Here is a 21,306-nt window from a genome sequence, read left to right as displayed (position 1 = left end):
TCGTGACGACTCCTCATGCAGCCGCGGGATGTGAGAAATGCCAGTTGACTATTGGTCAAAAGAGGGTACAGGCGGTTCAAAATCGCTATACCGAACGATCGTTATTACGAACACTTTCTGTGGATCCCACGATGTTCGTTATAGCGGCGTGTCACTGTACGTGCTAGCATTGATATGTGATATTTTTATTGTTACAGAGCAAGAACACATGAGCATAATGAACCAGTTTCGTCAGCAGCAGCAGCAGCATCAGCAGCAGCAACAACAGCAGCAGCAACAGCAGCAGAACCAGCAAGGGTTAGTCTTCCAAAGCCGGGGTGTCGGCAAGGACAGCCAGCGAGTGGTCGTGTTACCGGCCGCGGCAGCTACCGGTGTCAAGGAAGCGGTGCAGGATAGTCAACCAGCTGTTGTACCCGCCGTGGACGCTACGGCCATGGATGAGAATGAGGTGGACAGTGATCTTGAAGTGGATTCTGCTCCAGTTGGTAAGGGACTTGTAGCCAAACCCCACCCCCCTTACGAAAAAGTTAGCTTGCCGCAAGCTTGTATTAAGCTGTTACCTAGATTGTGAAGCTTACCGCAAGCTTGCATGAGATTGTGCATTTGCACACAATCCAGCTGCAAGCAACTTTAAAACTTGCAAGCTTGCAACCTTGCAGCAACCTTGCAGCAACCTTGCAGCAACCTTGCAGCAACCTTGCAGCAACCTTGCAGCAACCTTGCAGCAATCTTGCAGCAACCTTGCAGCAACCTTGCAGCAACCTTGCAGCAACCTTGCAGCAACCTTGCAGCAACCTTGCAGCAACCTTGCAATGCTTGCACGGATGTGAGGCAAGCTTGCACATATAATGTTGAGCTCAAGCTTTCGCATGTACTCTCAAGCTTGCGGCAAGCTTGCATGTGTACTTGCAAGCTTGCACATGTACTTGCTGCAAGCTTGCAGCAAAATTGTGCATGTACATGTATTTGCAAGCTTGCACATGCTTGTTGCTATAAACCTTCAAGTGTGCATACAGTACATATAATTTTGTAATGAGCAAGCTTGCTTGCAAGCCCCTTTGACAAGAACCACACATGTTTGTAAAATCCTTTTAGTGAGTCTAGCCAGCTTCACCGCAGGGCATGGATAATCAACCATCCTGTCAGCAAGACAGTCAGGAAGCTTTAAGTAACGGCAGTTTGCTGTCTTCTGACCATTATTGCCCCTGCTCATTGGGCCCTTATTCAATCATAATAACCATCTCTGCCCTCACAGGTTCCCATTTACCCCTGGGTGGAGAGAAGCAATGAGTGACAAAGTGCCTTGCCCAAGGGCACATGCTCCATGACCCCAGGCTGGACTTGAACCCGCAACCTGCAGCTTTACCTGCAGACCACGAATCCAATGCCCTTAACCACGAGGCCACAGCACTCTAGACCTAAGTTTAATAGACGGCAAATAGTTCAGTGAATTTGGACCCCTATTGTAACGTGTACTACAAACTGTAGTACCTTCCTTGGACTTTGCGAGTCTCACCGGAGTAAGCTTTGTGGGGTTTTTCTCGCTAGCCCTCGGACAACACTGCGCATACAGTGTTAACAAACATAACGCCGGCAAAAGGAAAACCCAATTCAAAAAGATGTACCACTTGCTTTTTTTTAAATTTCTGAAACAGAAGAACCGGATGTGGTGTCTCAGCATAAGTTGCGGGATTCCATGAAACCGTTCGCTGACATCATCGTGGAGAGAACTAAAGATATGGCAGACAGTTGTGTTCAGACAGGTAGGTCTGTTGTTTTGTCAGTCTGTCCATGTGCCTTTTTTTTCTGCCTAAAGTGTAGAGTACATGTATATCATTTGCAGCTATCCAAAAATTAAGCAACGAAATTATAGTCGAAAAGCTTTGTTTAATATATACAACATTTGCTTTTGCTGTAATTTTTATAAGATGGAATTTTGCGTCGGGGTGATATAAATCAAATTAGGTTTTGCCCTCCACCGACGTTTAAACACTGTATACTCGGTGTGTTACCTCCCGAGTGAAAGTTGGGGAAAAAAAGAGGCCACAGCACTCTAGACCTAAGTTTGATAGATTTTTTAATTAATTTTTAGAAATGGATGAATTTGGGGGTTAGTATTTTAGCAAATGTTGTTACACTGACATTGTTTGAAGTTTTGTGTTCGATAGATGCTGGAAAAACCAAGAAAAACAATCATGGTCTTGTAGTCTGGCTCCCTTACCCCACTTACATGTAAGATGAAACAGAGCAGTTTACAGATGCCAGGGAATTGTAAGGTCAGGGAAGCAGTCTAGCTTGCTTGTACCTGTTCATAGGTGTGTAATCGATTGCAAACCAAATGCGGAACTAAATATGGTAAATAAGGGACATTGTTTGAAAAAAGCCAGTTTTTTCCAATGCTGGTCAGCCGACCAGAAATTGATACAAAAATACCACTTTTTCTTAAAAATGACAGCACACCAGGTGCCATGATTTTACAGGATGCTTTAGACTGTCATTCACTAACAGTCCAGTAAGGTATTTCATAATAATTTGGTAGTTTTGTTTTTGATGTTTGCAAATTATGCACTAAACTCCCTGTGAAATTATTCTTTCTGGCATGCTTTCACTTCAAAGAAAACAATGAAAGAAGGCCATTTCCAAAGACAAGTCGAGTTATATGCCTATACATTTTGAAATGGGAATGATACCAAAACATTCATGAAAATGAACATTCGTCACTTGAAATGTAATGCTTGCCTTTTTTGAGTAGCTGGTATTCTGAAAACTTCAGTAACAATGGCTATTACATGGCTTTTTTAGCTGGTAACTGTTATTAACTATTACAGACGACCTTCCCTTTGACTACGATTCGTTGGCCTGGCGTCTGGCCGAGCGTACCTCCCGAGCCCTGCATGACTTTGCCGTCACGGCCGACATCAAAATGATCCTAGCTGTACAGCGCCATCTGACCGCCGTCGAAGACGAAAACGGCGACACGTACGTTTCTTTTCTGTTTCTGTATCGTTTTCTGTTTACAAATTTTGTTTTTGCTCGTCCCAAAACGTTTTTGTTGTGCAAATGATAAAAATTCACATTGAATTGGGGATGATGTTTGGTATAGCCGAATGTTCGGTATAGCGGTGTTCGGTATAGCGACGTTCCACTGTATAGGAAAACGCATTCACCTAAAACTAGGGACTATTAATCATCATAATATTAAAATGCTTTGTCCGATGGAGCTTAAACATCGCATATCTACTAAGCATGAATGTATCTACTGGCTTACCATATTGCATAACAATCGGTCATTGCACTTTTGAGATCAGAAGACAGAATCCCCAAAAGATGATACAAATTCTGGCTCTGTAAAGAGTATAAAAAAGCATTTTTTCTCTCTTTACCCTCTCAGTCCTCTACATCTTGCGATTATTAACAAGAAGGACGACGTCATACTGGGTCTTCTGAACGTCATCATCAGCATTCCGGGGCAGAAAATCATCAATTACGTCAACCAACTACATCAGGTACATCTTCTTGTTTTAAGTTTGAAAGCTTCATTAAAGGACAATCTTGGGGAAGTTCAAAATCTTTAACTTTATACCAGATCCAAACCAGAGGGATAGCAGCTTGATTATCCATGGTTGAATTTTTTTTGTCTACAGACCCCCCTGCATATTGCCGTCCTCACCAAACAGCGCGACGTGGTGGAGGTGCTGCTGCGTTGCGGCGCCGACCCCAACATCATGGACCACAAGGGCAACATGCCGCTACACCTTGCCGCGCAGGAGGGGCTGAGCGACATCACGCGGCTGTTGGTGCGAGGACCACCACCTCCCCCGGGACGCGACCGCCTAACCATCCAGCCAATCACGGCCCAAATCAATGAAAAGAATCTTGACGGTAATGAAACCATAGGGTTCCCAGGGTGGTTTGGGGCAGTACAGGGAGTAACAGGCAGGGTGATTTGGAGCAGTACAGGGAGTAGCAGGCAGGGTGGTTTGGGGCAGTACAGGTAGTAACAGGCAGGGAGGTTTGGGGCAGTACAGGGAGTAACAGGCAGGGTGGTTTGGGGCAGTACAGGGAGTAACAGGCAGGGTGGTTTGGGGTGGTACAGGGAGTAACAGGCAAGGTGGTTTGGGGCGGTACAGGGAGTAACAGGCAGGGTGGTTTGGGGCAGTACAGGGAGTAACAGGTGGGGTGGTTTGGAGCAGTACAGGGAGTAACAGGCAGGGTGGTTTGGGGCAGTACAGGGAGTAACAGGCTGGGTGGTTTGGGGCAGTACAGGGAGTAACAGGCAGGGTGGTTTGGGGCAGTACAGGGAGTAACAGGCTGGGTGGTTTGGAGCAGTACAGGGAGTAACAGGCAGGGTGGTTTGGGGCAGTACATGGAGAAACAGGCAGGGTGGCTTGGGGCAGTACCGGGAGTAACAGGCAGGGTAGTTTGGGGCGGTACAGGGAGTAACAGGCCAGGGTGGTTTAGGGCAGTACAGGGAATAACAGGCTGGGCGGTTTAGAGCAGTTCAGAGAGTAACACGCAGGGTGGTTTGGGGCAGTACATGGAGAAACAGGCAGGGTGGCTTGGGGCAGTACCAGGAGTAACAGGCAGGGTGGTTTGGGGCGGTACAGGTAGTAACAGGCAGGGTGGTTTGGGGTGGTACAGGGAGTAACAGGCAGGGTGGTTTGGGGTGGTACAGGGAGTTACAAGCAGGGTGGTTTGGGGCAGTACAGGGAGTAACAGGCCGGGGTGGTTTGGGGCAGTACAGGGCGTAACAGCAGGGTGGTTTGGGGCAGTACATGGAGTAACAGCCAGAAACTAATGGGTTAAATTATCTAGTAATTGCTGATGTCATTGTTTGATGTTGACCATGTAATCCTTGATTGTGTCCTTCAGGAATGACAGCGGCCCACATTTCAGTGAGCTGTGGCAACCACACGAACCTGAAGGTTCTTGTGAAGAACGGAGCAGACGTCAACATTCCAGTAAGTCATGATGTGAGGCTTCTCAGCATTGATACGATTGGTCTTACGTCTAAAAAAAAGATGATTTCTGAAAGAATTTCTAAATGGTTGTGTGGCACGACCAATTTCTTGGACCAAGTGCAAATGTCCTCGCAAATGTGGTAGTAAAGTGTCTTGCCCAAGAACACAAACACCAGGATCTCTGTCAGGTGTTCGAACCCATATAGTGCAGCTCATGGGTCAAACACCACTTGACTGTGCTCTTAATTCTTTTCTCCGCGTCTTGTAGGATGGTAAAAGCGGTCGGACGCCTCTCCACTACGCCGTGGAGCAAGAGAACTTCTCCTTCCTGAGCTACCTCATCGGCGACGCGGACGCTGACATCCACGCCCAGACCTACGCCGGCGACACCCCCTTGCATCTGGCCTGCAGCCTGGACTACGTCGCCGTCGCGGCTGTCCTGATCAGCGCGGGGGCCGACCCGTGCGTTGAGAACTTCGACACCTCGGACGAGTATCTCGGGGATGTGGGCGTGGCCTCGAGTGACGGACATCTGGAGGAGTTTGAGGAGTATGGCACGGAGAAGCGCGGGGAGGACCCTGACCTCTGCGGAAAGACACCCATGAATATGGCCCAATCCACAAGGGTAGGGAGAGGTCCTTTCTTTTTGGATTTTGATTTCCCCCCCCCCTCCCCCAAATGCAGCTAGACCCTGGCAAGTGGGGTGAAAGGCAGAGTGGACCGTTTGTGACCGGCTTTACAAAAATAGGGTATTAAGGCCAAAAAAAAAAGTCTCCGGTTTCTGGTATGCGCGCGCGTCGCCGTAGCCATGCGCGTCGGCAAAATGAAAAAGTTTTTTTTTTCAATGAAAGATGATGTCTCAAAACCGCCAAACTCACTGGATTGACTGGAATCCTGCTGCTGCACAATTTTAACGTGTTTTTAGATTGGGTTATGGTTGAGAATAAGCTTTATGTGGCCTCTCTGGTCTCCCATAATATTGGCACTAAGTTTAGTCGGGCACCATTTGCAGTCATCAGCCGACATTTGAAGCAAAAATAAACAGGTAAAAAAAAAAAAAAGCCGCGTCGCCGCACCACTTTTAGGGCAAGCTCCAAGACTTTTTTTTTGTTGCCTAAGTCGCGCTGTGCATTATTGTGTAATGGCCCGCTCAACGTTGAGAGGGTGAACATTTCGTCAAAATGTGATTTTCCTTTCTTTGTCATGAATGTCATCTTTAATACCTACAGTTTCAGGTTTCATTCACAGAAATGTTGATTTTGATGAATAAAGTGGAAATAAACAACCATTTTGTGTGAATCGTTCTGTTGTTCTACAACAAAGCCAGCTATTTCAAAGCCTGTTTTCTCAGTTGTGTGATTTGAACTCCATGGAAGTAATTATTATGCAAATATGTCATATCCCCAGATCGGGGAGGGCTATGGAGCTCTGTGATATACCAAATGAAAGCTTACGTTCTGGGCTTTCCAACCATGCATATAACTTTTTGGCGACATAACACCCTTTTTTGTGGAGCCGGTCTCATTTGTAATTTGTTAATTTTGTTTTGTTCGAAGCAACAAAAGTGCCTAAAATCTTAAGACGGGTGCTTGACAACTAACCTGATGAAGTATTAGCTCTTTGCATGCTGTATATTCCGAGAAAAACAATATTCTAGGATCTCGATTTCAATTCAAAAGTTACCGAGTCTTATTTTGAATTCCACCCAAAATCGGCTTCCGGGACACATTCTTGTTCATCCGAGTGTAGCTACGCGAAGTCCCGCCCTTGGTTTCCTCCACCTTACCGTTGAGGGGGTACCGTTCTTACCATTGAGGGGGTACTTGGACACGCAGCCTTTACCTTTCATTTCATATTCTGAAATTAAAAGTGTATTAAACCATTTTTCACTTTTTCATTGCTTTGCGCAGATGGCGAGTATCTTGAACGGGGAGCCGTACATTCCCAGTTTGTCCTACTCAATCCCATCCACCACCTCTACCGGATCGCTGCCCGGGAAGGTCACCGGCGACCCGGCGACGGGTACCAGCGACTCAGGCTACCAGTCGAAGCACGCTTCGGTCTACCGGCCCAGCACGGGCACCGGCTTGCCCAGGGGCGACATGAACCGCCTGGACTCGATGGTTCGGCGCAAGCTGGAGTCGCTCTTGGACGAGGTCAATCCTCATAAGGATTGGATCTCATTGGCCGACAAGCTTGGGCTTGGCAACATGATCAACCAATTGAGGGTGTTTGACAGCCCGACTAGCATCCTGCTTGACCAGTATGAGGTATTAAAACGCCCTTTTTGTAACTGCAATTTTGTAGTCGAGTCCATGACAAGTAAATCACAAGTCCATTCATAAAGTCCAGTCACAAGTAACAGTGGATGAACAGTAACTAAGGAATGCTTTTTTTCACAGTTCATTTCAACAGTTTGTGGGTGGACTGGATGACTTGTGATGGCTTGTGATGGATTTGTGATGGCTTGTGATGGACTTGTGATGACTTGTGATGGCTTGTGATGGACTCGTGGACTAGTGATGGCTTGTGGTGTATTTGTGTTGGCTTGTGATGGATTTGTGATAGCTTGTGATAGACTTGTGAATGCTTGTGATGGATCTGTGGTGGACTTGTGACGGACTTGTGATAGCTTGTGATAGGTTTGTGATGGTGATGGGTTTGTGATAGTTCGTGATAGACATGTGAATGCTTGTGAAGGAATTGTGATGGCTTGTGATGGATTTGCGATGCTTTTTGTGGATTTGTGACGGACTTGTGATGGCTAGTGATAGCTTGTGATGGGTTTATGATAGTTGTGATGGGTTTGTGATGGCTTGTGATGGGTTTGCGACGGCTTGTGATGGACTTGTGATGGCTTGTGATGGATTTCTGATGGCTTGTTATAGACTTGTGATGGCTTGTGATGGCTTGTGATGGATTTGTGATGGCTTGTGATGGATTTGTGATGGCTTGCGATGGACTTGTGATGGCTTGTGATGAACTTGTGATGGACTCAACTACAACACTACCGTAATATTTGAATGTTCCTTCGTGTCCCATTTAGACTTCATTTCCTTTCTTTCGTAAAACCATTTTAGGGTGCTACGGAGTGTTTTTGGTTTTATGCTAATGCAAATTTTCACATTTATGATCAAAACCTTGATGTCATTTTAGATAGAATTGTCAGTGTCACAACTGGTTCAGCAAAAATCATGCTCAATCTACTCTGTTTTTTTGGGTGTGTTTTATTGTTGTTTCATTACATTAATATTTCAATTGGCAATTCAGGTGTATTTCTAGTTCAGATTGTGAGACCAAAATATTGCCCTCATTTTAAGTCCTTCTTTTTTCTTGAACGAACAGGCCATGGATGGAACCATTGAAGAAATGACAGCGGTCCTGAAAAGCCTGAATCGGGAAGACGTTCTCAATGTGATCGAAGAACTGAAAATTCCTCCCAAAAAAGGTAAGGCGATTTCTGGTCTCAGTTAATGAACACGCTAATCCCTCGTGTCTTTTTCACACACACACACAAAAGTCTGTGGAGTCTTGAGCCCCCCCCCCCCAAGAGATTGTCAATTATTTGGTCCTTGGAGGGGTGGCCACTGCCTCAATGCTGCAAAATCCCCTGGCAATCAGTGTCAATATGTTGAGGCAGAGCCAGTGACATGCTGGAACAGTGCAGAGGATTTCAAGTATAATCTTGGCCTAAATGTATGCACGGTTAGCATAAACAACACTAGGTTCGGCCCAAGACCTTGACACAGTGCATCTTCCAAAATGAGCCACACTTTTTTGCCATGCATACATGTAGCCTCATTCTTCCAAAATCTTCCATTTTGCAAGGAGGATTTTGAAGGAAGGTTAGGGTTAACCCTAACCGCCCTGAATCCTCCAAAATCCTTTTTGCAAATTGGAGGAATTTGCAGGATTGAGGTTACATGGCAAAAGTGCGTTGCTGATTTCGGAGTACGCACTGTGTCAAGGTCTTGGGCCGGACCTTGTGTTGTTTATGCTCAGCCGTGCATAAACTTAGTCCTTGATTATACTTGACATCCTCCGCACTGCTTCGGGATGTCACTGCCTCTGCCTCAGCCTATTGACAGACATAGCCGGAGGATTTTGCAGGATTCAGGCAGTGGTCATCCCTCCACGGACCATATTCAAGAAATAACGGAGGAATTTGCAGGATTGAGGCTATATGCTATTTTTTCCATGAGGCCAATTGGAGGATTTTGCAGGATTGAGGCTACATCCTAGCAAAAAGGCCTAGGGAGTTAGGGTTAAGGATTAAAACGCCACTTTTTTTTTCTAACCACAGTATCGCATACCCTGATTGACGAAGTGGACCGCGGCACGCAAGTTGACTCGGGCCTGGCGTCATCCCTTCATTCCATGCATCTCACGTCCTCAGCGTCCATGTCCGGCCCCGCCAAGAGTCACTTAAAAGCCAGCCAATCGTCGGCTTTCAGGAACGTCAACACTGTGGAAGGTGGGGTGTAAAAGAAGGTCAATGGTCATGATGGTTAATATCTTCGTAAAAGTCTAATTGCACTGTGCTTTGCGTGTGTTGTTTCGTCAAGGTCGCACAGCCATATGTTGAGATACAGCCTGTTAAATGTAAAAATTATTGAAAATCAGATTTAGGCGTTAGCAGCTTAAATAATGAATATATTTCACTGTCACTGAAGGTAATTTGTACATTTCCTAAGTTTGGGAAACTTTAGCGGCAAATTTCTAAATTTTGTTAAAAAATTTTTGAGGCCTGAAATCGAGAACTAAAAATACCTATATAACTCTGTAAGATTTTTCTATGATTCCCATATTCTATACATCATTAGAAAGCTTATTCAGTGTCCGTTCCAATAAGCCTAAAATCCCAGTTTTCAAAAATGTGTCCAATAGACTGGCTTTTTGTGCTTTGGGGGATCATAAATTGTATTATTTCACTAACCAGACATAAAAAAAAACCCGTGATTGTACTTTAAAGGCGATGTCAGTAATAAACACTGATGCCTCATATATTTGTGCGTGTTGTGTATAATGAATGCTGTTCTCAGGTCAAAGGTCATAAGCGTTTACACTTTTACTCTGTAGATCACATGTAGTAAAAAGGTGAATGTAGAAACATAAATATTAGATTTTTGGTGTGATTTTGAAACATTTGCTCTGTCGCCGGCCTTGGAGTGAGGAGATTTTAGCCCCTGCTGACATGGGTTCCCTGATCCGAGGTGCTTAGCCTCAATGAACCCCATGCATAAGAACCCCTCAAACGGTTACAAGCGGAGAATTAGCAGGAGACTTCTGGGAGAGTTTACAAAAGTAGTTTCATATTTACATGCATTGGTATAATTTCAAGAATTGTACAAAACCCTTAATTTTGTTTGAAGCAATTACAACAGATTTTTAGACATCAACAGAGAATGAAAATTGGTAACAGATAGGGAATTTACTTGCTGTTGCCACAGAGTGTCGTTAATACACATGTATATTATATGTTTCGATGGATACATCTTTCCAAACTACTGCTTAAAGTTATAAATGTAAATTATTTCAGTTTTTTTTTCTAGAGCTTAGAATAAACTTAGGTTAGTTAATGTAGAGCAAGCTGTTGCCCTGTATATATACTTTGATTTTCGTGTGGATTGTTACAGAGAAACAATTGCACCAAATTCAGCATTTTTGGATTTTTGCAGCCTTTGGGAGAATGCAAAAAATTGAAATTGTGAATTTTAGGGAGGGCAGTGTTGTTGGGAATTTGCTTGTAAATAGAAATCAACCAATCAGATTGCAAAGTCAGAGATACGCTTAGAAAAGAGAAAACATAGATTTGTCTCTTGCACATATGTTTTTAAATAAAACCTTAGAAATGACTTGCATTTTTGGGGGGAAACGATAAGTATTAATTCGTCAGTTTTCTTAGACATCAAGCTAAATTTTATTATGATTTTGTTAGTCAACAATACTCGTATATTTATATCTTCTGCATAATTGCCTTGTAAAACTACTTTGACATCCTAAGAATAACGTAATTATCTCTCTTTTTTCCCTTGTTTGGGCAATGTGTTTGCTGTTTTGTTTTTTGTTTGTCATTTTGTCATTTGTTATTATTATCATTTTTAAACATTTGTTACATTTTCATGGGAGGTGTAAATGCTGTACAGTTTCCTTAGTCTGCACACTAAAAGTCTCGTCAGAGTACTTGTAAAACTGAAGGTGTTTATATAGAACAATGTTTAGACAAACTGCTTGATTTCTCATTGTGTGGTGTTTGATTGTGACGTCAACAGATTATAATCCGTACTGAAATTTGATGTTATTGGAATCATACATTTGTTTTTTTCTTTGTCAAATATAGATCGATTTTAACACATTTGTAATATTGGTTTTAGTTTGCTTGTAAAAAAGGCGGTGATCTTTTTTGTGTTTCTCAATAAAATGCATAGTACTGTGACCTTGTGGTTAAGGGTAGATTCATGGTTTGCGCATAAATCTGCAGGTTGTGGATTCGAGTCCATCCTGGCTTTATGGTGCATGTGCCCTTGGGCAAGGCACCTGTGAGGGCAGAGATGGTAGTTGTGATTGAATTAGCTTCCTTGCGCCTAACAGGCTGCATCGAGTTGCATACGCCCCAGGGAGCTGAGATGGTGTTAGGAATGTCTTATGGGCCCAATGAGCAGGGGTAATAATGATGTAGCGCCTTGAGCACCAGTCCTGGTATTGTCAAAACAAAGTGATATTCGGCAACATACATGTTCATGTCGATATCTCCTTCGCTCAAGTGGTTAAATGCCTCCGTTGTTTCCTGATGTGAAAATCCTGCCCCCGTCAATTTTTGTCTTATTCAACAGGTAATGAATTTTGAAAAAAAAAAGTTTTTTGCTGATTCAAGGAACAACAATACAATAAATATGAAGCAGGTTATCTTGGCTTTCACAAAACTAACCTGTCCAAATTTCAGCTCTGTAGATATAAAAAATATGTCTTAAATTTTATTTGTCTCTATTGAAAGCGTGATGGTTTGGTCCTAACCAATGGAGGACATTTTGGTTATCCCTCTTTTTGTAAAAAATGACATCATACGGCACAGTGTTTTCACAGGATGCTTGTACCCTATTATTGACTTACAATGAAGTGGGATATTTCCTGATATTTGTGGACGGTTGCATTTTTTTGGATGTTTGCAAATGGTGTTTATTGCCTTTAATATACAACTGGTTCAGTATTTTGAGAAATTAGTCGTGCGTAATACAGTAAAGATGTCATTTTTATTTTAAACTAGCTCTTTTGCCAATGACATAAATATGTATCAGGCATATACATGTAGCTGAGTGTATTGTATCGGGAACTTGTACAGTGTACAATGCAGTTGCTTATTGTAGTTCGTGATGTGGCAAATTAAAGTTATAATCATAAAATATGAAGAGTGTTCACTATAAATAGAGGATAATTGGGAAGGATTAAACTTTTAGTGATTGAAGTTGATGTTTGTTTTGCATTTGGTTTTGATTTTGTTTTTCAAAGTCGGAAAAGACCAGGGGCGCAGGTAGCTTTTAGGAAACGGCCCAAGTTTTTGTTTTTAATCAACGATGATTTCTCTTTAATAGAGAATACATTTAGGAACTGTAGCATTCCAACTTTTTTGGCCACTACTGAAGACTGATGTATAAGCTTTGCATGTGGGTTGTGCATGACCAAGCGAGGGCGACAGAGGTCAATGGACTGGACCATTTATATACAATGGGGGAAGTTGAAAGATATAACTACACAATTTTTGATTTGAAGGACTTGTTTTAGAAACCATATTTTGTGTTGGTGCTGTGTGTAATGGCAGGACATTATTTAGCCTTGGTGGCGGTGTGTGCTCTCCGAGTGCTTGCTAACTACCGTTGGATCACGGAGAGTCATATAAGCCTGAAACTTAACAATTATCGTCAACTGTCTAAACAACTTGTTAACTTGTGCTTTTTTCACACAAAATTTTCACCCAAAAAATTCGAATAAAAGTCCCATCTTTATCTGTAATTTTTCTTTTAAAAATTAACATCAAATTACTAAAAAACAAAACAAAAAACAAACCATGATTAATAGAAAAGGTGATTTAAAACGAACTTTGATATCATATTGCTGAAAATGAATCATAAACATAGAATTTGTTTAACCTCGATGTTCATGGGTCATTCTGCACATTTAAGGTCGAAAGTGTGACATTTTTCCTGTCCCTGTTACCTTGGTACTTTGTAATTTGCCATTCAAGTATCATTATGAATGACTTCAAAGAATTTGTAATTTGTTGGGTAGGTAGTTGGCTATTCATAATCACTCTTGGAGGACGACTGCATTAAGGAGTGCATCAGAATTATAGAATCGTAGAAGTCAGATGTAACAGGGACAGGAAAAAAAGTGGACCCAAATTTATTGAATGGCCTAATTTGCTTTTCCTGTTGTGCTTATCACAGGAAAGCCTGCACAATGCGAGATATGTGTACTAACACTGATAGCACACAAGGTCACAACAGGTCAACTAGAAAAACGATTTGGTTTTTTTACGGAACAAATGAACAGGCCAAAGGAGCTTGAACACCACGTGATATTTGGCGTTGTCCTGCTGCCATAATATCTGAAAGCATTTCCTTTGAGATAAGAGAAGTTTGAATTAATAGCAGTGTACAAATCGCACCACAGAAAAGTGCTTCATCAATCAGGGTATGGGATACTGTGGTTAAAAAACAGTACGTCTAAAGGCTGTCTGCAGAACAACTCTTGAAAACCCAAAAATTGAAGAAGAAAAAAATGCAAGGGGTTAGCCTTACTTTTTTTGATGCAATTTGGCCCCCAAAAAAGACTTTTCTCCAAACTATGCAGAAATTTCTTTGGAGGCAAGAGGAGCATCAATCAACCTTCAAACACCCAATATTTTGCTGATTTGGGCGACCAAATCCTCATTTTTGACTGATTTCAAACCAAATTTTTGGCGAAATTTCATTTTGAGAAGCACATTTTTTTTCGGCCAAAATTAAAATATAAATATGCAAGTGGTTAGCTTTACTCTTTCAAAATCCTCATTTTGACTGATTTTAAACCAAATTTTCGGCGAAATTTCATTTTGAGAAGCACATTTTTTCCGGCCAAAATTGAAAAAAAATGCAAGTGGTTAGCTTTACTCTTTCAAAATCCTCATTTTTGACAGATTTCACACAAAATGTCGTCGAAATTTCATTTTGAAAAGCGCATCTGTCCAGAAATCGAATTGTAATGTGTTCTAGGGACCTTTAGGGCACCTTTCCAGAAAATGACTTTTCTCCAAACCATGCAGAGATTCCTTTGGAGGTACGAGGAGCATCAATCAACCTTCAAAACACAATATTTTGCAGATTTGGGGAACAAATCATCGATTTTTAGACGAAACAAATCTTCATTTTTGACTGATTTCACACCGAGTTTTCTTCAAAATTTCATTTTGAAAAGCATATCTGTCAAATCAAATTGGAATATGTTCTCTGGTCCTTTATGAATCTTTACAGCAAGTTTGAAGCAGATTTGATTTTTTGGCCAAAATGAAGGGCGGAAAAAAAGTTTGGGGATAAAATGGGCGGGAAGACATTTGGGGGAGGGGGTTAGAAAAAAGAGAGACTTTTCTCCAAACTATGCAGAAATTCCTTTAGAGGTAAGAGGGGCATTAATCAACCTTCAAACACCCAATATTTGGCAGATTTTGGCAAAAATCATCGATTTTTAGACGGAAAAATCCTCATTTTTGACTGATTTCAAACCAAGTTTTCGTCGACATTTCATTTTGAAAAGCACATCTGTCCAGAAATCGATGATTGGAATGTCTTCTAGGGACCTTTAGGCATCTTTCCAGCAAGTTTGATCCAATTTGATCGTTTGGCCAAAATGGAGGGCGGAAAAAGTTTGGGGAAAAAAGGGGCGGGGCAGACATTTTGGGGGTTATTTTTCGGGGGGGGGTGTACATAATTAATATTTGTGCGGTTGATGGGGGAACTTCATTTATAGGGGGGTAGAAAAAGTCGGTAATTTTTTTGAAGTTTATTTAATTTGTTTTGGGGGAATTCAAGGGAGCGGAGGAAGAGTATGTGCTTGGGTTATTTTTCAAGGGGGAGGAGCGGGCAGATAAGATATTTGAAGGGGGGCAGGAAAACAGTTGGTTTTAATTTTTTTTTTGAAGATTATTGAATTTTTCGGGGAAATTCAAGGGGGAGGCAGATAATATTTTGGGTTATATTGCAGGTGGGCAGATAGTGGTTTTGTACGGGGATGGGGTACGAAATCGGGGGGGGGGGCAAAAAAGCTGGTTAGTAATTTTGTTTTTTGGTTAAAATTATTGCATTGTTTCGGAGTAATTCAAAGCGGCGGGGTAGATCATTTTGGGGGGCTATTTTGTGGGGAGGAGATTGTTTTTGTGGGGGGTGAGGTAAGATACAGGAGGGGACAATATTTTATATTTTTAGCAGGGCCGGCATGGGCATGAGCAATTTATTTGGGGGGGGGGGTTGGGGGTGGGGAAGAGAGGGGACGGGGCATGGGTTAGGTAATTTTGTGAGGGGGAATATCGACGTCCTTCCTTGGCATGGCACATCACATAATGACAGACGTTTAATTACTTTTTCATGATGAGATTATTCCCTTGTAGATTAAAAAGAGGACAAAAAATACTCCAAAGTAATCAATTCCAACACAAACCTCAACAGAACAAGACTAAAATTTGCATATATTGGAGAAACATTTGTTTTGCAACGAAGTGAACCAATACTCCCACCGTGTGAAAACTGACAATATTTTGAAAACAAGTTAAACTCGGAGGTTGATTTCAATTCTTTGCTGTCAAACTAACTATGGTGTATGGTCATGTGCTATGCAAATGTTCGTCTTTATTTCATACAAACAAAAACACCTTGCCTAAACTTTTCTTCCAAAATCATAAAAAAATTCTCGCAGAAAACTTTTCATAACATGCCATCTCAAATTTCAAATGAAACAACTTCTTTAAACTCTTGACAATAATCTGTTATTTCGTCAGTTTTATTTTCTAGAAAATACAAAACCATAAAGCTTTCGATTTGTATCATATACAGAAATATAAATACATTCAGCATATACCTTTACAAGAAGTATACATGTAAAAGTACATGTATCTGTATAATGATATGATAGGTGCATAGTACTGTCAAGATGTTACCACTTGGTACAGCACAAACTGCATTTGAAGTAAAAAGAATACATGCATATTAAAGGTAAAAGTATCGATGAATATGGTAAGTGATTACTACATTTCGCAACCGAACCATTATTTGATTATTTATTACTGTGCATCAACAAAACTCTGCATAGTACGGTACTATAACTTCCTCGAGTATTTGAAATTCTCGTCTGTACTAGATGTTTTATGCTACGTATGGTTCTCTACTAAAGATGGTGAAAATGTGCATAGGCTAGTGTACCACATGATTTCGGGGCCGTATAAGTCCGACGCCTCATAGGTCCGACGCCTCATAAGTCCGAAATGTCAGACTTATGAGGCATTGGACTTATGAGGCATACAATTTATTTATTCTGCCTCATAGGTCCGATGCCTCATAACTCCGACGCCTCATAAGTCAGACGTCAGAAAAATGAGGCTTTTAATTTGTCGGACCTACGAGGCGTCGGAGCTATGAGGCGTCCGACCCATGAGGCGTCGGAGCTATGAGGCGTCGGACTTATGAGCGGACCCCATGATTTAAGCTTGCGGAACCTCAGTATTGATGAGCTTTGATTTCACAAAGTTACTTACTGCCACAGTTACCCTAATAAAACTATATGGAAAATCATGTGAACAATGATAACATCATGATGACCCAGAAAAAAATAAAGGGGGCGAAAATGAGGTGTCAGTAAATTGGGCTACAAATTAGGTGAAGGGTAGCCTAACGTGGGGGACTTGAACAAGTATAAGGAAACTTTTAATGTGACATTATTATAAACAACTATAATCTCATATTTCCAACCTTAAGCCACCTGACTACCTCATAAAATATGTATTTGTGCTTAAAAGCATCCCAGAACGAAAAAGGAATATACAACATTTGCAAGCATTAAAAAAACAAAAACTACCCAATTAATATGAAATACATGTACCTACTGGACTGTTAGTGAATGACAGTCTAAAGCGACCTGTAAAATCATGGCACCTGGTGTGCTGACATTTTCAAGAAAAGTGGTATTTTTGTATCAATTTCCAACGCTGGTCGGCCGATCAGCGTTGGAAAAAACTATTTTTTAAAAAAAATACTGCACCTAATTTACTATATTCAGTTAGTCTGAAGTTTGTTTGCATTGTTTTTTCTTGGTTTTTCCATCATCTATGAACACAAAACTCAAACAACTCAGTATTTGCTATAAAATACTAAACAACCCCCTCCCAATCCATTCATTTCTGAAATCTACAGCCAGAGCAATTGTTGTGTATTCCCTTTAAATTTGTTTGCACAAAATAAAATAATAAAATATGATACAAAGTGAAAGTTTGTTACAAGAAAAACTTGTCGGAGAGCATAGGCACGGCAAATTCAAAGATTATTGTCCAGTTTTTAGAGCTCCACTTTGGTCTTGCGTTTGGCACCACTGTGACCAGTTCTGTTATCGTCTGCTGTTAACTTGCAAATGCAGGCCTGCCGTTGGGCGTCAAGGTAGGCCTGGCAACCCAGCTCCAACACCGTCATGTACATCAGCTGTACTGTCATCATACAACCTAATGGCAAAAAGTACAAAATGAAATGATGAAAATGCAGAACTGACTATCAATTTGCCAATTGGAATGATGAATTTTCCAAATTGAATTTGCCAAATTGAAGGATTAATTTGCCCAATGAAGTGACGAATATGGTACATGAATCGATGGATTTGCCAAATAAAATGATGAATTTGACAAACGAAATGATTAATTTACCAAACGAAATTATGAATTTGGAAAAATTAAATGATAAATTTGACAAATGAAGTGATGAATATGGAAAATGAATTGATGAATTGGCCAAAGGAAATGATGAATTAGCTAAATTGAATAATGACTGTGGTGAACGGAATGGTACATTTGCCAAATGCAGTGATACATTTGCCAAATGAAATGATGAATTTGCCAAATAAAATTATGATTTTGCTAAATGAAAATGATGAATTTGCCAAATGGAGAGATGAATTTGCCAAATGAAATGATGAGTTTGCCAAATGAAAATGATGAATTTGCCAAATGGAGAGATGAATTTGCCAAATGAAATGATGAATTTGCCAAATGAAATTATGAATTTGCTAAATAAAGTGATTAATCTTCCGATTGAACTGATAATTTGCCAAATGGAGTGATGAATTTGCCAAATGAAATGATGAGTTTGCCAAATGAAAATGATGAATTTGCCAAATGGAGAGATGAATTTGCCAAATGAAATGATGAATTTGCCAAATGAAATTATGAATAAATGAAGTGATTAATCTTCCGATTGAACTGATAATTTGCCAAATGGAGTGAAAATGAAATGATGAGTTTGCCAAATGAAAATGATGAATTTGCCAAATGAGAATGATGAATTTGCCAAATGAAGTGATGAATCTTCCGAATGAAATGATAATTTGCCAAATGGCCGGAGTGATGAATTTGCCAAATGAAATGATGAATTTGCCAAATAAAAATGGTGAATCTTCCGAATGTAATGATGAATAGCCAAATTGAATAATGAATTAGCAAATGTAATGACAAGTGCGAACAGAGGGAATGAAGAACTACGACTGAAGGCAGCTTTGGGGTTCCATACCTTCAGATTCCTCGTCGGTAAGGCCCATCGTCTTCAGCAGTCGGTTGCAGACTTTCTCAAGACACTGCGAGAACCGCAAGTCGCAGGTTTCCTTCTCCATACCACACTGGCCGTAGCAGCGATCGTGACTGGTGCAACACTGTTCCATCTGAGGTAGCTTTGACAAATCCACCTGGGGGTGTTGGCCGGGGGGGGGGGGGGGGGGGGGGGGGGGGGGTGAGGAAAACAATAGTTAGGAGACCATAGACCTACATTACTCTTCCCCTCCTCTCTGGCTGGCAATTTCAACGAAGCCAGCCCAGCAGTCAAAATACATCAAGTGACTATTTTGAACAGTTGAATGCTCCCTGCCTACAGTACATGAAGCAGGATTGACTGGCTGTGATTGATATGAAACTTGATGTATATGTAGCTATGCTTTGACTGTAGAAGATTGATAAAGCCAGCTGTGACTACCAGTCACTTGCTTTTGTCAATGGAATATGACTAGCCACTGCGCCTATAGAAATAAATAGTGGATATTTTGCCGGCGGTAACCCCGGCAAGTTAACGTTTACTGAAGGTTTGCCGGCGGCAATCCCTATCAACAGAGGGCGCTGTTCTCTGTAAGATAGGGCTGAATTAGGAAATATATTAAATTACCACCACCGATTGTGTAGCAACTGTGGTCTAGTGGATACGCAATGGATCTCATGAGCGGGAAGACCCGGGTTCGATCCCGATCCCCGCTGGCGACATTTCTAAGGTTTTTTCCCCCATCCCCCAAAAATAAGAATATTCTTTTATTATTTTAACATGTCTCAAACATTTTATTGCAGAGTATTACATTTTCTTTTTCAGATTTGTGGCTCTGGAGGGTTTTTTTAAAGGGAAATAAAGTCCGAAATTGTAAAATGGTCTGATTCCCATCTTGTGAATAGGAAGTTACAACGATAATGTTGGCATGGAGCCAGACTAAAATTTGTCACCGGAAAATGTCCAAGTACGAAAAAACAGTAACTGCGCATGTTCAGTGCAAATCCGGCAAACTAACGTTAACTAAAGGTTTGCCGTCTCCGGCAAAATATCCACTGCCATAGAAATATGACATGACTGTACTGTCTGTGTTATATTTTTAGTTTAACTATAATTTTCACAGTTCCAGCTATAGTTGAGATGATCTCAACTACAGTAGTTTGAACGGTTACACCTCTATGTTGCGACATCCCTATGTTCTGACAACTCGACCTCTTTTTTCCGACTACTCAACGTATGTTCCGACACCCCTATGTTCCGACTGCACATATTCTTATCCCTAACCCTAACCCTCACTGGGAGTAACACAATCTTATGTGCAGGTTGTCGGAACATAGGGGTGCCGGAAAATGGGTTGAGTAGTCGAAACATAGGGGTGTCGGAACATAGAGCAGTCACCAGTTGGAACAATGCTAAAGTTGGGGCATAACATTTATCCCCTACAATGCATAGGCTTTAGAAGACTAGTACCTTGAGTCCATAAGCTCCACAACCATTGTCTTCTGGAACGTAGCCAATCTTTTTCCTTGGTGTGGCACCTGAAACAAAAAAACCAAATAAAACACCAACAACATCAGAGTCACGGTTAAAGTTGGGTTTCTCAAGCTCCTCAACAAATTCACTTTTTTTGTATTGTAAATGTTGGGTGCAATTGGTGGATCTGTGTGACGGTTATCGTGCTGCACGATCCGTCGATCGTGCGACCATACATGTAATTCGATTGAGCTGTCATAAGTCGATCACTTTTTTCCCCCTAATTCATGTCTCTGGAGGGCTGTTTTGAAAAATCGCGCTACGACTGCCCATGGACTGCCGTAACGATAGACCCATGAACGTGGTTATAAAATAGGTCTACTGTAACGATAGCCACTTTGAACTCGAAAATTGCACATGGAGTGCATCTTAAACAAGATTCAAATTAAAAAATGAACTGATGAATAATTGGAAAAAATGCTGCAACCTGACGCCACTTCATCAGCGGTGGTGTACAAAGTCTATGGAGAGTCAATAGTCAAAAGATGAACTGATGAATAAGTTAATCAAAACAAAAACAAAATGAAAATTGAAATCATTGTCCTCCAAAATTAACGAATGCCATATGACCAGATATTTCCTTCATAATAATAATTCTCTTTTCTCCTGGTTGGCAATTACGGACCATTTTTGCAGACGAATTCGCAGTCCTCCTCTTCGCCGAAATCGATGTCCCCACTCAGGAGTTTGGCCGCTTTGGCAACGGTCTTCAACCCGCCAGACAAACTCTCAGCCATGCTCGCAAAATCCTTCAAATTCTCCTCGAAAGCCTTGCCATTTTTCTGATCGGCGGCTGCACCTGACCAGCTGGTACAGATCAGGACGAAGTAAAGTCCGAAACGGGTTAAAACGGAGACTAAAATCTGTGGACAAACCATTGTAAATTTTTACCGAAATAAACTAAACTGGACTTTTGCTTTTTCTGAATGAGGAAGTGTCGTCTGGTAAACAGCAAGTGCGCCCTCCATAGTTGGGAAGGTGCGAGTGTCATGTTCCCAGACTTCGTC

At 41.5% G+C, this 21,306-nt stretch overlaps 2 protein-coding genes across 4 annotated transcripts in view; one reads left to right on the top strand and one right to left on the bottom strand.

Moving 5' to 3' along the window:
• The window catches only part of LOC119731140 (nuclear factor NF-kappa-B p105 subunit-like), a 29,007-nt gene extending 16,579 nt beyond the window's left edge, over positions 1 to 12,428 (top strand). For all 3 annotated transcript variants that reach the window (XM_038204167.1, XM_038204165.1, XM_038204168.1), the window contains 10 exons: positions 198 to 485; positions 1,656 to 1,763; positions 2,829 to 2,979; positions 3,392 to 3,506; positions 3,645 to 3,882; positions 4,873 to 4,961; positions 5,230 to 5,586; positions 6,872 to 7,231; positions 8,307 to 8,409; positions 9,265 to 12,428. In XM_038204167.1, coding sequence (XP_038060095.1) covers positions 198 to 485; positions 1,656 to 1,763; positions 2,829 to 2,979; positions 3,392 to 3,506; positions 3,645 to 3,882; positions 4,873 to 4,961; positions 5,230 to 5,586; positions 6,872 to 7,231; positions 8,307 to 8,409; positions 9,265 to 9,446 — 1,991 coding nt within the window. In that variant the 3' untranslated portion in view covers positions 9,447 to 12,428. The remainder of the gene's footprint in view (positions 1 to 197; positions 486 to 1,655; positions 1,764 to 2,828; positions 2,980 to 3,391; positions 3,507 to 3,644; positions 3,883 to 4,872; positions 4,962 to 5,229; positions 5,587 to 6,871; positions 7,232 to 8,306; positions 8,410 to 9,264) is intronic.
• Positions 12,429 to 17,373: 4,945 nt separating this feature from the next.
• On the bottom strand, positions 17,374 to 21,258 carry LOC119731227 (group XIIA secretory phospholipase A2-like). The gene is made up of 4 exons (XM_038204314.1): positions 20,925 to 21,258; positions 20,237 to 20,304; positions 18,752 to 18,923; positions 17,374 to 17,694 (listed from the first exon to the last, which is right to left on the bottom strand). The coding sequence occupies exons 1-4, from the start codon at positions 21,175 to 21,177 to the stop codon at positions 17,534 to 17,536; spliced, it is 654 nt and encodes a 217-aa protein (XP_038060242.1). The 5' UTR covers positions 21,178 to 21,258; the 3' UTR covers positions 17,374 to 17,533.
• Positions 21,259 to 21,306: the final 48 nt, after the last annotated feature.

The sequence above is a fragment of the Patiria miniata genome, unplaced genomic scaffold (genome assembly GCF_015706575.1).
Source record: "Patiria miniata isolate m_02_andy unplaced genomic scaffold, ASM1570657v1 HiC_scaffold_23, whole genome shotgun sequence".
Classification (NCBI taxonomy): Eukaryota; Metazoa; Echinodermata; class Asteroidea; order Valvatida; family Asterinidae; genus Patiria; species Patiria miniata.
This window is presented reverse-complemented; position numbering and strand designations above follow the sequence as displayed.

What these genes read in the sequence shown, in the direction of transcription:
- LOC119731227 (XM_038204314.1), bottom strand. Translation starts at nt 21,177, where the DNA reads ATGGTTTGTCCACAGATTTTAGTCTCCGTTTTAACCCGTTTCGGACTT. An exon ending in CGAATTCGTCTGCAAAAATG is followed by an intron (nt 20,305 to 20,924) that starts GTCCGTAATTGC and finishes TTTTTGTTTCAG; the next exon opens with GTGCCACACCAAGGAAAAAG. An exon ending in TACCGACGAGGAATCTGAAG is followed by an intron (nt 17,695 to 18,751) that starts GTATGGAACCCC and finishes TTTTGCCATTAG; the next exon opens with GTTGTATGATGACAGTACAG.